Genomic DNA, 12,831 nt, shown 5'->3' on the forward strand with positions numbered 1-12,831 from the left:
TTTGTTAAAAGTTAGTTAGTTACATGTTTTTAATCTGCATAACTTTTTTGCACTTTGATAATATCAATCTTCAGTTCTTGCCCAAAAGTTTTTATTTCATACTAATATTCACACCCGTGCGATGCAAGAAATGGATTGCTATAATATTTTAAGAATATTTGGATCGTTATATAATTATAGAAATTATAACATCAAATATTATATAATTCAATTGAAAAGATAATTTTGATCGATTATGTTTTGTGATGTTATCCTTGCATGAATTTGACCAAATAATTGTTTAATTAATAGCTAATGTGTAGATGTAAGCATCCGGTGCTGAAACTTTGAGAATATTATATATCATTGTTTAGGATTTGTATAACTTGAGCAAATTTGCTCTTTGAAAAAAATATCACCGTTCGAATTACACGTTATTGAAAACCTCTTTGTAGGCGACATTAGTAGTACTAACATAATCTTGTCCATCATCGTCTAGCGCTAACACCTTCAAGCCATCAGGATGGGTGACTCGGGAAAAAGTCATGTATAATTGACCGTGATTAAACACCAGTTTGCCCAACATGAGTTAGTGTTTGGCCCTGGCTTTTGTTGATAGTCATGGCATATGCGAGCATCAGTAGGAATTGTTTACGCTGAAACTTGAAGGGCAATCTCATATCAGACTTGTAACACCCCAATTTTCAAATCTTAAATTTGATACAAAATCACTAATAATATATTGCGGAAGCTTATACATCTAACCAAAAGAAAATGGGTGTTACCGCCACGCTTAGGTATCTTTCCTATACCCAAACGCTAAGGCTAAACTTACAACATCAAATAACAATCCAAAGTCTAACTTACTACATATGGAAATAGTCAATACAACCGGGTATTTCTTACAATGCTAAAACTTCCAGGGTGTCTATTCTAAGATAGAGGAGATCTCAACCTCAACTTCCATCCTATTCATGTTCACCTGCAAAAATCATTTTAACACAAAAACAAAGGGGTGTATATCCCAAAATTAGCATAAGCTAAGTAAGTTCCATTTCACCCCGTAAAATATAGGCTTGGGTTTTTATCATTTATCTCATAATATACTTTTTCAAAAAAATATATGTGGAGATCTACTTTTCCAAAAATAACATATTTGTCAAGGAGGATTAAATACCAAGTGGAGAGTCTTTAAGCTCTCTACATAACCACCACTAGACATCATAAGCCAAACCAAAATCAAATTGGGGGATTCAACCCACACCAATACTCAAATTTCATAATTCATAAACCAAATTGGGGGATTCAACCCACACCAATATCAATCAATTAAGTTTTCATAATGACTACAATTCCAAAGGTAAGTTGTGAGATTTCCGGCTCACACCGGCACCAATACTACTATCCTCCAAGACCAAATATGTATATATATAATTTCCAAAATATATCATTTCTTCATAATAAATATTTTCTCCAATAAAATATATAATTTCCCAAAACATATTTTTCTCTACAATAATTCATTCCATAATAATATATCATTCTTAATGCATATATGTATATAACACCAAAATTCCAAGCCAAGCATTTACTCAACACACGGGTTTGACCCGTAAAAATCAATTCTCGACAATTCGAGAATCATACACATATTATGCAATGCACTTGTGATCACATGAACATTATTATGCACATAATTTGTAAAACATATAATTTTGATATCACATCATATCATATATCATCAAAATATACTTATATATATTGGGGCAAAATATATAATTTTAGTGAACATGAAATCTTATACTTGAAGACCAAAACTCTCATCAACACTTAATGGGATTCTAGCCACTTGATAAGAAACTTGAGAGGCTAGATTTTCCTTCAAATCCTTTAAACACCAATAGCTAAATCCTCTCCTTTACTTGAAGACTTGTGAAGAGAATTTGGCTATGGATTCTTGAGCTTCAAGGAAGAAGATGAAGACCGATACTCTCTTTCTCCTCTCTTTTTTTCCTCTCTAAATTTCGGCCAAGTGGGAAAAAAAAAGGGAGATCAAGCTTATATATTATCTCTTATAAGATAAGGATGAAAACATGTGGTATAGAAAGTGACACTTGTCACATTTTTGTGGTGGGTAAGGGAAAATATCTTTGGTTAGACTGTTATGGGTTAAAACAGATATAGTTACGGTAGAAAAATTAGAGAATTATAAATGGGCCAAAAAAAAATGGGCTAAAATAATTAATTTGGAATTGAGCTAAAGTTAGGTTCAGAACATTACGAAATAATCACATTTGGGCTTAGGGATTTAAGTAGTAAAAAAAATAAGTTGACCCAATGCCCATAACAAAATAGTTAGATTTATATAAAATAATAATAATAATAATCCCTTTTTGAAAATATTTATTAAAATAATAATGTTAGGAAAATACGGGGTATTACAGAAGGAGTGAAAGACATTCGGGGGATAAGAACTTTAGTTCCTTCATGTGTCCCATTAACTATTCTTGCTTCGACAATGTAATCTGCCAATCTTGTGACGATGAGACGCGTACCGTTGCAAAGACCAAGATGGTTGTCTATGTTCCGCAATAACATAACATGTGTACAAACCTTTAATGTCAATGAATGATTAGGTAGTCCAAACAATCTCAAACTATATAGAAATTCAGGAGTGTGTACTTTTGATAGATATTTACAGTTTGGTTCTGCCTTAAACAAACAGTCACAACTTAAATATGTTCGTCCTTCTGTAAAGGTTATTACAAATAATTTGAATTTGAATTGTATTACCGTTTCTAGACATATTAATAGGTGTTCTTGGAAAAATATATTGTATTAGGAATTGTAATAACATATTTTAATGTATAATTGTAGTATGAATAGGAATTGTATTATCATATTTTACAATATTACACAAACCTTAATAGTATATGACTATTTTGGGCGGGAAGTTAAAATAGAAGATTTTGTTTTTATTAATAGAATAGATTACGTTGTAGGAAAGTATATGTATTGTAATATTACGATTAATAATTTATCCTAGAATTGTATTACGAATAGGAAAGTAAGAAAGAATATATACATTGTATTAAAAATTGTATTACTGTATTTTAATGTATAATTACCGTACCAATAGGAATTGTATTACCATATTTTACAATATTAAGCAAATCTTAATAGTATAGGACTGTTTTGGGCAAGAAGTTAAAATAGAGGATTTTGTTTTTATTAATAGTATAGATAAGAGTAATGGAGTGATACTTACTTTTCATCCACAACAATGAAGTCATTATTATTATTATTTTTTTAATTCGTTCTTGAGACAAATTGTTTTGAGAATTTGTCAATGACAATTGCTACAATTGTTGTCAATAGAGGATGATAATAAATAATTCAAAATATATGGTTACATTAGATATTGTTATAATAATATAGTAAAAGTTAACTTACAAATTTCTTTAGAAGTTTTCGTGCATTGATAAAATTCTGAGAATGATGTGTAAACTTGATTAATTGGAGCCAGTGGGATGTCAACATTGTCAATTCATTGGATAATGATCCTACCATTTAGAGTTCAGGTGTAGTTGTATTTCGGATCAACAACTTTGTAGTTAGGTCGCGCAGGTCTGACAAAGATGTAAGAACAATTTTGTTCGATAAAAAAATAATAGTACAATATTTGTAAAGTAATGTACAATTGTACCATTATCAAAATACATGCAAAAAATATTAATGCCATAACGACCTAAATCATTCCCATTAAATCAAAAGCATAATTGAAATATTGAGTTTTGTTCTAAATAATCAAAAGAAGATTAATTAAACAAAAAGAAAAAGAAAAAAAATTAACCTAAATTTGTTTTTTAAAAATATGAAAAAAAAAATGATGTTCAAGGTTCCTTATTTATAATATTTGATGCTCAACTTTGAATCTTGTGTATTTAGTCGGGCTAATTATTGGACCAATGTTTATATTAAATTTATATTGTATTTTTAATACATTCTAACACATTATATTCATAGTATATATTTAACAATTATGCCAATTTTGATTGGAATGAGGTTCGAACCTTAGACCTTTTTTTTTTTATAGAAATCAATGAGTAAGTTAAGAATAATAAATAGTTAACGGAATATTTTGTTACTAAAGTTTATACTAACAGAATGCGGGGTTATTTAAGCTAGGGAAGAAAATAATATAATAGAGAGTAAAATAAGAAAATTCATTAAAAAATACTAAAATACGAAATGGTTCGAGTAGCAACTACAAACTTTTTTCATAAATAAAAAACTTGCAATAATAGGTGTATCGTATAGTTGTGATGTTAATATGTTATCTTATAGCCCTTTGTGGTCAGAATTTGTGGAGTTGGGGCGGTGATTACTTTAGACGCTTTGGTAGCCGAATTAAACACCTGCGCTATTTATTGGATGTATTGAAAGAGAGTAGAAGGCCATCGATTGTTTCACAGTTCTTGGAAGCCGAAAATGAATTGGATATGTTACTAAGGCAGGAGGAGATGTACTGGAAACAGATATCTAAACAATTGTGGTTAAAGCATGGTGATTACAACACTAAATACTTTCACCGTTTTGTGTCCAATCATCGTCGCAATAATCACTTTACACGGCTTTTGAATCCTGATGGCGTGTGGGTTGAGGCAAATGATATGAATGTGAAGGTCCTTAGGTATTTTAATGAGATATTTTATTCTGCTGGTACTAGTTTAATCTGTTTTCTTAGATTCAATCTCGAGTAACTGAGGATATGAATATACAGTTACTGGAACCTTTTACTATTGATGAGGTCAAAGTAGTTCTCTTTGATATGGCTCCTGAGAGAACTCCTGGTCCGAATGGTATTTCTCCTTCTTTCTTTCAACATTTCTGGCCAGTTGTGGGGCATGACCTATATATGTTTGTCTTAAATTATCTAAATACATGTACCTTCCCTGATGGCCTTAATGACACGAGGTTTTGGTGTTCCCCAAGGTGGCGCCTTTATGTGTCATGTTTCTTGCCGATTGAGAGGTAGATGTCACGTTTCTTGCAACCTGCGAAGCCACATGCGACCGATTAGTTCCTACCACCTCATTCATAGGAGACTTACCTTTTCTTTTGGCGTTACTACGGTCGACATTCGTTGGGTCAGCATCACTCGCCAACACCCCAAATCGGTTGTTGCTGCTGCGGTTCTTCGCAGCTTGATTTTTGTCCGCGTGACGATAGTTCTTCTGCCCACTAGGCTTATTCTTTTTGGTAACTAGCATCCATGAACCATCAGGTCTCTTGTCGCAGACCTTCTCCACAGTTTGGGTGTGTGGTTCGTTTGTTGCATCTCTTCATTCTCAACTTCAGATGCTGAATTCAGGTCCATGTTTGGCACCTCGCTTGTTTTGGACTTATTCAGAGGGCAAGATTGTTCGCGATGGCCAACAATGCCACATCCAAAACACACAACGTGTAAACCTTCATACTCCACGTATTGAACCTCATCCCTCACCCAAATCTCTGTCACTAGTGGCTTGTCAAGGTCCACCTCCACTACCGCTCTTGCAAAACGCCCTCTTTCCCTTGCCGTCGTTGTACGGTCCAGCTTTAACGGTTTTCCCACGTTTTCAAGAATCGACTTAACAATGTCATCCCTGAAGTATTCTACAAAGACATCAGGCAATCGAACCCAGACTGCCATTTTTGACAGCTTAGCCGTTCTAGGCTTTAACTCCGGTACCCAGCGTTGAACCACAAGATAATATTCAAAAATTTTCCATGGTCCATCAAGTAGAACATGGAGATAGTCCTTGCGGTTATCAAACCTTATAACAAAGCATCTGTAGTCTATGTCCATCATAGTATGCTTACCTTGTAAACGCCACAAGTTTGGAATCCGCTGGTTCAGAACATTGTAGTTGATATTCTTCCCCAGATACTTGATAATCAGGGCTAACTTCCATTCATTGCATAACTCTCTCCGGAGCTCTTTTGAGAACTTAACCCTTGGTCGTCCATCAAACTTGTCTTGCTCATCCATCTCGCAGTCGGACTCAATATATGGGTCCTCGAACGCCCAGTCGTGTTCGTTCGAGATGTGGGTCTCTTCACCATTGAAGGGGACTTGCGCGCTCACCGTGTCAGCAAAAGTTCGCTTCGTTGGCTTGAACTTCTTAGACGTCCTCTGATGACTTTCTCCTTCTTCCATAGTTTCATCCGATGATGGCACCACCGGCTCAGCCGGCGATGACATCGGCTCCACCCGCCGCAGACCGCCGCAACGGTACGAAGAGGAGGGAAGAACTTGCTTAAAATAAATTACGACGAAAAGGAAAAAAAAAAACGGAAAAGACTTAGAGAGAATATTCTCCATACTTAGGGTGCGTTTGGTTCGCACATGGAAATCGGAATCGGAATGGGTATCAAATACTTGGTAAGGGTAATGGGTTTTGGTGAAAGTATTTAGCATGTTTGGTAGTTGGGTGGAATGGGAATGATTATTAATAGTTGGGGAAGAAATGAGGAAGTGAAATGAAACCCTTATTTAATAAGGGTACGAGTTTTCTCATTAATGGGGTATTCCAAACCCATAATATCATTCTCAAAACCTATTAACCAAACACTAGCAATCATTTTCATACCCATTCCCTATGTCTAAACCCCCAACCAAACACACCCTTAATTGGTTTAATCATAGCATTAGAATTATAATCGGAATAAAAAAACTTGCTAAAATTTATTATTATTATTATTATTATTATTAACTAATAGGTTGTGAGGGAGGCAATTATTAAAAAGTAGAGGAAATTATTAAATTTAGTTTTAATTATAAAGTAAAGTAGTATGTACACAATACTTCTCTTTAAAAAAATATCAACTACACACTAAAAAATACAGATTTAATATATTATTATCACTTCATAATCTGCCAGTTTAACTATCTCTTCATAAGAAATAGTAGAGCTACAGTTTTCTACATCTGCAATTGATAATTGATAATAATAATAAAAGATAGTAAAAGATTACAATAACTAACATCATATTAAAAATAGACTTCTACACCTACAAGATTAAAAAAGTTAACAGAAATTGATTAAAAAATGCCACCAAGAATGTGGCAATGGACAACAGTTCCTCTATGTATAAATAATAAGATGCATTTTAATAAAAAAAATAGAAATCTGATTGAAAAAAACCACACTAACCCAATCAACTCTAACAACTATTTAGAAAACACCAAAAAAAACTTTCTCAACACACTTCTTCTGCATACCTCAAACTCAGATTATGAGATTGAACAATCTTTTTCAAGAGAATCGACGAAGGACCCATCCTAAGATTTGGCGGCGGCGCCCATCATGGTCTAGCCGAACATCACCCTCTTTCAAATGGGGAACTCCAAAAAAACAAATCATATTGAAATCTTAGAATATCATATACCTTGTAACAATTAGCAATCGCTGGCTTCAAAACTCAATGGACCCGGTACTTTTTGAGCAAAGGAGATCGAGGCTACCTCATCGTGACCCAAACCAACCGGCATCATCATTGAATTTGCAACATACGAATTTTTGTTGCCTTATATCATCCACTATTTCTTTACATCACACAACCAAAATCAAAACCGTAAAAAACACATCCCTACTTTACGTGCATACAAATTCAAAAGATAGAGTGCATAAATATACATACCTATAGGTGAGGAGAGAGGGTTTCAACATTCATAGATGATGTATATTTGTAACTATATTTAGTAACAAAGAGAGAAAGAGAGAAGCTATGAAGAGAGATGAAGCTAGAGTCGGAGATGGACTGCGGTAACAAAGAGAGAAAGAGCGAAGCCAAAATGCAAAGGCATAAAATACTAAAATGATTGGGTGTGGTGTAAAATCCAAAAATATATATCATGCAAAACCTACGTACAATTAGCATGCAACTTACCTTTTTTTTTTTTAATGCAATTTGCCGTTTTTAATGAGATCAATAGTTTGCCTTTTTTGTACACAATTTACCTTTTTTAATGAGATTAATAATTTTACTAAAATGTCCCTGAGTTCGGACAAAAAAATAGCCAGGCACTTTTATTATTATTATTATTATTGTTATTATTATTATTATTATTATTATATATACATACACATATACACACACATATATAGATATAGAGATATGTATATATATATATGTGTGTGTGTGTGTGTGTAATGGTGGTTAAAACACGGGTAAATAGGAAAGAAATTGATGCCTGCATGGGTAGTTCAACTGGTCACAGGGTAAAGTTTGGGAGAAGGAAAGAAATTGATGAGGAGGGGGCATTTTGGGCCTAACCCATCCCAAACACTCCCAATTGTTATACCATGGATTAGTGTCCACAGTGCACCGTTGTGGACCCTGGTTCTAAATGACGTAATTTTGAATTTTAATTTTGACGGCGATCGTTTGTTATTTAATTCACGTTACATTTTTTTTACTGTAAAATATGTGTATGTGCCTTTTGTTATGTGTTTATGTCTCATGTTATGCAATTCTGTATCTTAAGCGTATAGATTTTGTACCTGAAATAAAGTAAATATAACATGTGCTCTTGTGTCTTATGCTATGCATTTTTGTGTTTTGCGTTATGTGTTTTTGTGTCTTATGTTATGCAATTATGTACTTGAACTAAAGTAAATATAAAACATGTGTATTTGTCTTCGGTAATGTGTTTCTGTGTATCATGTTATGCAATTATGTACCTTAAGCATATTGATTTTGTACTTAAAATTAATTAGTAGTTGTGTAATACAAAACATATTGTGTGTCTTATTTTACGAATTTATGTCTTGTGTCAAAATTATGTGCCTATAAAACATATATTATTTACATAAATTAGATTTGAAAATAAATATATAACATGTATATGTCGTCTTGTATTGTGAGTTTTTATATATCACTGTTATAAAATCTTGTACCTTTGTGTTGATTCTATATTTAGAATAAATTAAAATTTGTGGTGAAATATGATAAACTAGAAACTATAGAATCTGTTATAACTTAAATATTGTTATAATTTAGGTTAACAATGCTATATGAACCATGATCCAATTAGCGAACACTCCCTACAAAATAGCCGCAGCTTCCACCCAAAGCATTTGGTCCCCAATTCTGTTGTGATCGAACATCGAAGAAGTCCACTAGTCGTTCCCGACGAGCGCACGCAGTGAAGCTTCTAGAAAGCCGGCGACGACGTCAAAGAAATGGTCGGAGACGCAAAGAGACGACGCTCGATGAGGCTCCAAGCCGTACGCGACGAGCGCATAGGTAAGTACCGATTCTCATGCTATGGGTTTTGATCAGTACAGTGCACTTCTTTAGCGGATGGATTATAAGCCACACATACTTGCATGGTGTACGTGCCTAATGTATAGTAGGTGTTAGCTGGCACCGGTAGACCGCCGTTTCCAATCGTGTAAATTAGGGCTAATTTATTTTTTAATACTATTTATTCTGTTACAATGAATTATCTGTTCATACTTACTTACTTTCTGTTACAATAAATTATCTGCTCATACTTATTTTCTCATCGATCAGGGAATACTGGCCAGTATGAGTCCGTTATGGTAGGCTCAGGCTCAAGCTCGGACGATGATTTCGAAACATCTGCACAGGAGTTTGGTGACATGGCGGAGATGGGGCTCACACCGGAGGAGGAGGCCATGTATCCGACTATTAAGACACGTGGCACCACCAGGCAACTCTTGAGAGCAGTGACTAATCTCAAAGCACGGCAACGCCAGGCAGTGAGGGAAATCGGTTTTGGCCATCTTCTGAATTTGGGAATCAGGGAAACTCCACAACGGCTAGGCCACTGGTTGGTCACTAACTTCAATCCATCCGACCTGACATTGACGGTTCAAGGCGATAGAAAGATTCAGATTGGCAAGGAGGATGTTGCTGCGTGTCTTGGACTTCCCATGGGTGGAGTTCCAATCACCGTACGGGGGAAACGGGAGGTCGGTCCAATGCTGCGTGAGTGGAGGTGTAAATTAGGTTGTCCAGAAGGCAATATTACACCTACAGAGGTGTGTGATGCTTTACTGGGAGACGAAATCGGTGGTGATTGGTTTAAGCGCCATTTCTCCGTTATCGTGGCTACCACGCTAATTGAGAGCAACCAGAACGGGAATGCTAATCAGCAGATACTTCACATGCTCGATGATGTGGTGCAGATTGAGAATCTGGATTGGTGTGGTTACCTGCTTCAGTCCTTGGTGCACACCCATGCTGACTGGTTGCAGCATAAGGTCCAGAAATATACTGGACCCATAGTGTTCCTTACTGTAAGTTTTCTATGCACACAATCTGTTTGACACTTTGACATGCCTATAAAATCCTTCTAATTGATGTACTTATCTAAATTAATTTCCCATTATGCAGATCCTATACATGGATCGCGTGGTGTTTGGCAGCCGGGGTGTTCCTAGGTTTTATCCAGCACTGAGGGGATGGACCACTAAACTTCTGAATCACCGGCAACTCCAAGAGATAAAGGGTGGGGGATTTGGGATGGGCGACATTGACGTGCCGTTGAGGCCAGGTGCACCAACGGTGCTTGATGGTCTCTCACATCATGTACCAGGGCGTATGGACCAAGCTAGTGAGGAGCAGGTATTTCTGAAATTGTTCTTAGCCAGCCTTTACTGTTGAGTAATGCCCGTAGAGCATTGGTGTTTTGCTGTGTGTTATTGTATATTTAGCTGTGCATTGTGGCAGTATTGCTGCGCATTTTGTTAATGAATTGTTTTGATGTTTGTTTTTAAGGCATAAACATCATTGTGGACTCTGTTTTTTTTAGTATGTATAAGTCATGCTAAATTCTGCCTCCATCCCATATTTTCAGCCATTCCCACTAGGCTAAATCAAACTCTCTTTTCCCGGTTTTGGGTTTCAATTAAAATATATTCTCTATTCCTTTTTCTACTTTAACATAATATGGTTGGGTGCATGTGCGGGGTTTGTACTGAGCATTAGTGTTGGATCATGTCTATTTGTTAGTATTGTACTGTCCAAGTGCATCAATCTTGACGTGTTGGATCATGTCTATTTGTTAGTTTTTATGATTAGATATTGCTGTGGCGCTGTTGTGGCTGCTGTAGTTTAGCATTTCATTTGTTAATATGAGCTCGCACTGCTGGTTTTGCTTAAAAATTTGCAGCTGCAGTTACTTACGTTGTAATAGTTATGTATAAACCCAAAAAAATAGAGAACCCAACCCCATTCTAATGGTTGGTAACCGTAACACTAATCGAGTGAAACCAGCATTGTTTTCGTTTCTTTCTTTTTTACTACAGTGCATTAGTGAGTTTTGAACCCTATTGCAGCCTAGTGTTTGGGATCTACCATGATGGGTTGTTAGCTTTAGTGTTTGTGCAATTTTGTGTGTTTTTGTGACAGAATAGCAGCGCATTTTGTGAGTGTATTGTTCTACTGTTTGCTGTTAAGGCAAAAACACTGTACACTGCACTGTATGTAGCTTTATTAGGTTTGTATAAGTCACGCTCTATTCTCCCCCCACTCCCATACTAACAGCCATTTTAACTACTTGGGCAAATCTAATACTGTTTTGAATCTGAGTTTTTGATATTATACTTTTACTAGTATAAAACCAGTAGAGTCCAGTTTCCAAGTGCATAATTTAGGGGCGCTAGGAATATAGTTAATAAACTTTAATCTTAACTGTGTAATTTAGGATTTCTATGCATTAGTTCATTGAGAAACCCATGTGCATCAATCTGTACATGTTGGATGGATCATGTCGGTTTCTTTGTTTAGCGTGGGGATACCGTAGTAGTGCATTTGTGGCATTATAGTAGTGCATTCTCATAGAGGATCCTCGCATGGTTGGTCCAATGCAAAGTATTTACTAGCTGCTGCGTTGTCTTTGGATATAATTGGTATATGTAAACATAAATAGAAACACTCTATTCCTCATGCTAACAGTCTTTCACATTGCTCAGGACAACCCATCACTATTTTTGTTTGTTATTTGGTATTAGTAATAATTTGGTTTTTGATTTGTCCTTTAATAATAAATACTCTCTCTATCCCATACTAACCGTGTCCAAGTTGGTCACAGAGTTTTATTGCTCGGTTAGTTGACAAAGTAAAAGCACTTGCTGCTGCTGTGGTGGAAATCGCAGAAATTGTGAGACATGCCCCCCCAGAGGTTACATTAGACGAGAGTTTCAAGCAAATGTTGGAGGTAGTGCATATACTGTTGGGGTTGAGGGAAGTTCCTCCAAGTGACAATGCCTTTTGGGCCAAACTAGAGAACCTCGAAGGGTCGGAGGTAATAAAGAAAGCTATTGAGATGAGGCAAGTCCTTAGAGACATGCCTAGTTTTAGCCCGGGTCTGACCCAAGACGTCAAGATGCCTGACTCAACAGACATCAAGGCCAACCTAGAGAACCTCGAAGGGTCGGAGGTAATAAACAAAGCTATTGAGATGAGGCAAGCCCTTAGAGACATGCCTAGTTTTAGCCCGGGTCTGACACAAGACGTCAAGATGCCTGACTCAACAGACATCAATGGGGACGTCAGGGAGTTCGCAACTGCTGCCACGACATTAGCGGCGTTGGACGAAGGACATCCTGCCGAGGAAAGCGTGGAGGAAGTATTGGCAGATGTTGAGGTGTGTGTGGCCCGAGACACCCAACTTGCTTAGTTTAAACACATAAAAATGTTTATTGTTTTCACCCTTTCTATTACGCACATTGCAGGTTTGTCCAACATCACCATTCCAATTCAAAGCTCAGCAGGAATCACCGCAGGACACCCCTGGCCCTGGTGTTATGACGCACACTAAATAGCCTGTCATCG

The 12,831-nt window shown here is 36.1% G+C and overlaps 1 protein-coding gene across 1 annotated transcript; it reads left to right on the forward strand.

Moving 5' to 3' along the window:
- Positions 1-9,209: 9,209 nt before the first annotated feature.
- LOC116033255 lies at positions 9,210-12,831 on the forward strand. The gene is made up of 5 exons (XM_031276011.1): positions 9,210-9,273; positions 9,544-10,292; positions 10,390-10,620; positions 12,089-12,643; positions 12,732-12,831. The coding sequence occupies exons 1-5, from the start codon at positions 9,210-9,212 to the stop codon at positions 12,819-12,821; spliced, it is 1,689 nt and encodes a 562-aa protein (XP_031131871.1). The 3' UTR covers positions 12,822-12,831.

The sequence above is a fragment of the Ipomoea triloba genome, chromosome 10 (genome assembly GCF_003576645.1).
Source record: "Ipomoea triloba cultivar NCNSP0323 chromosome 10, ASM357664v1".
NCBI classification, from domain to species: Eukaryota; Viridiplantae; Streptophyta; class Magnoliopsida; order Solanales; family Convolvulaceae; genus Ipomoea; species Ipomoea triloba.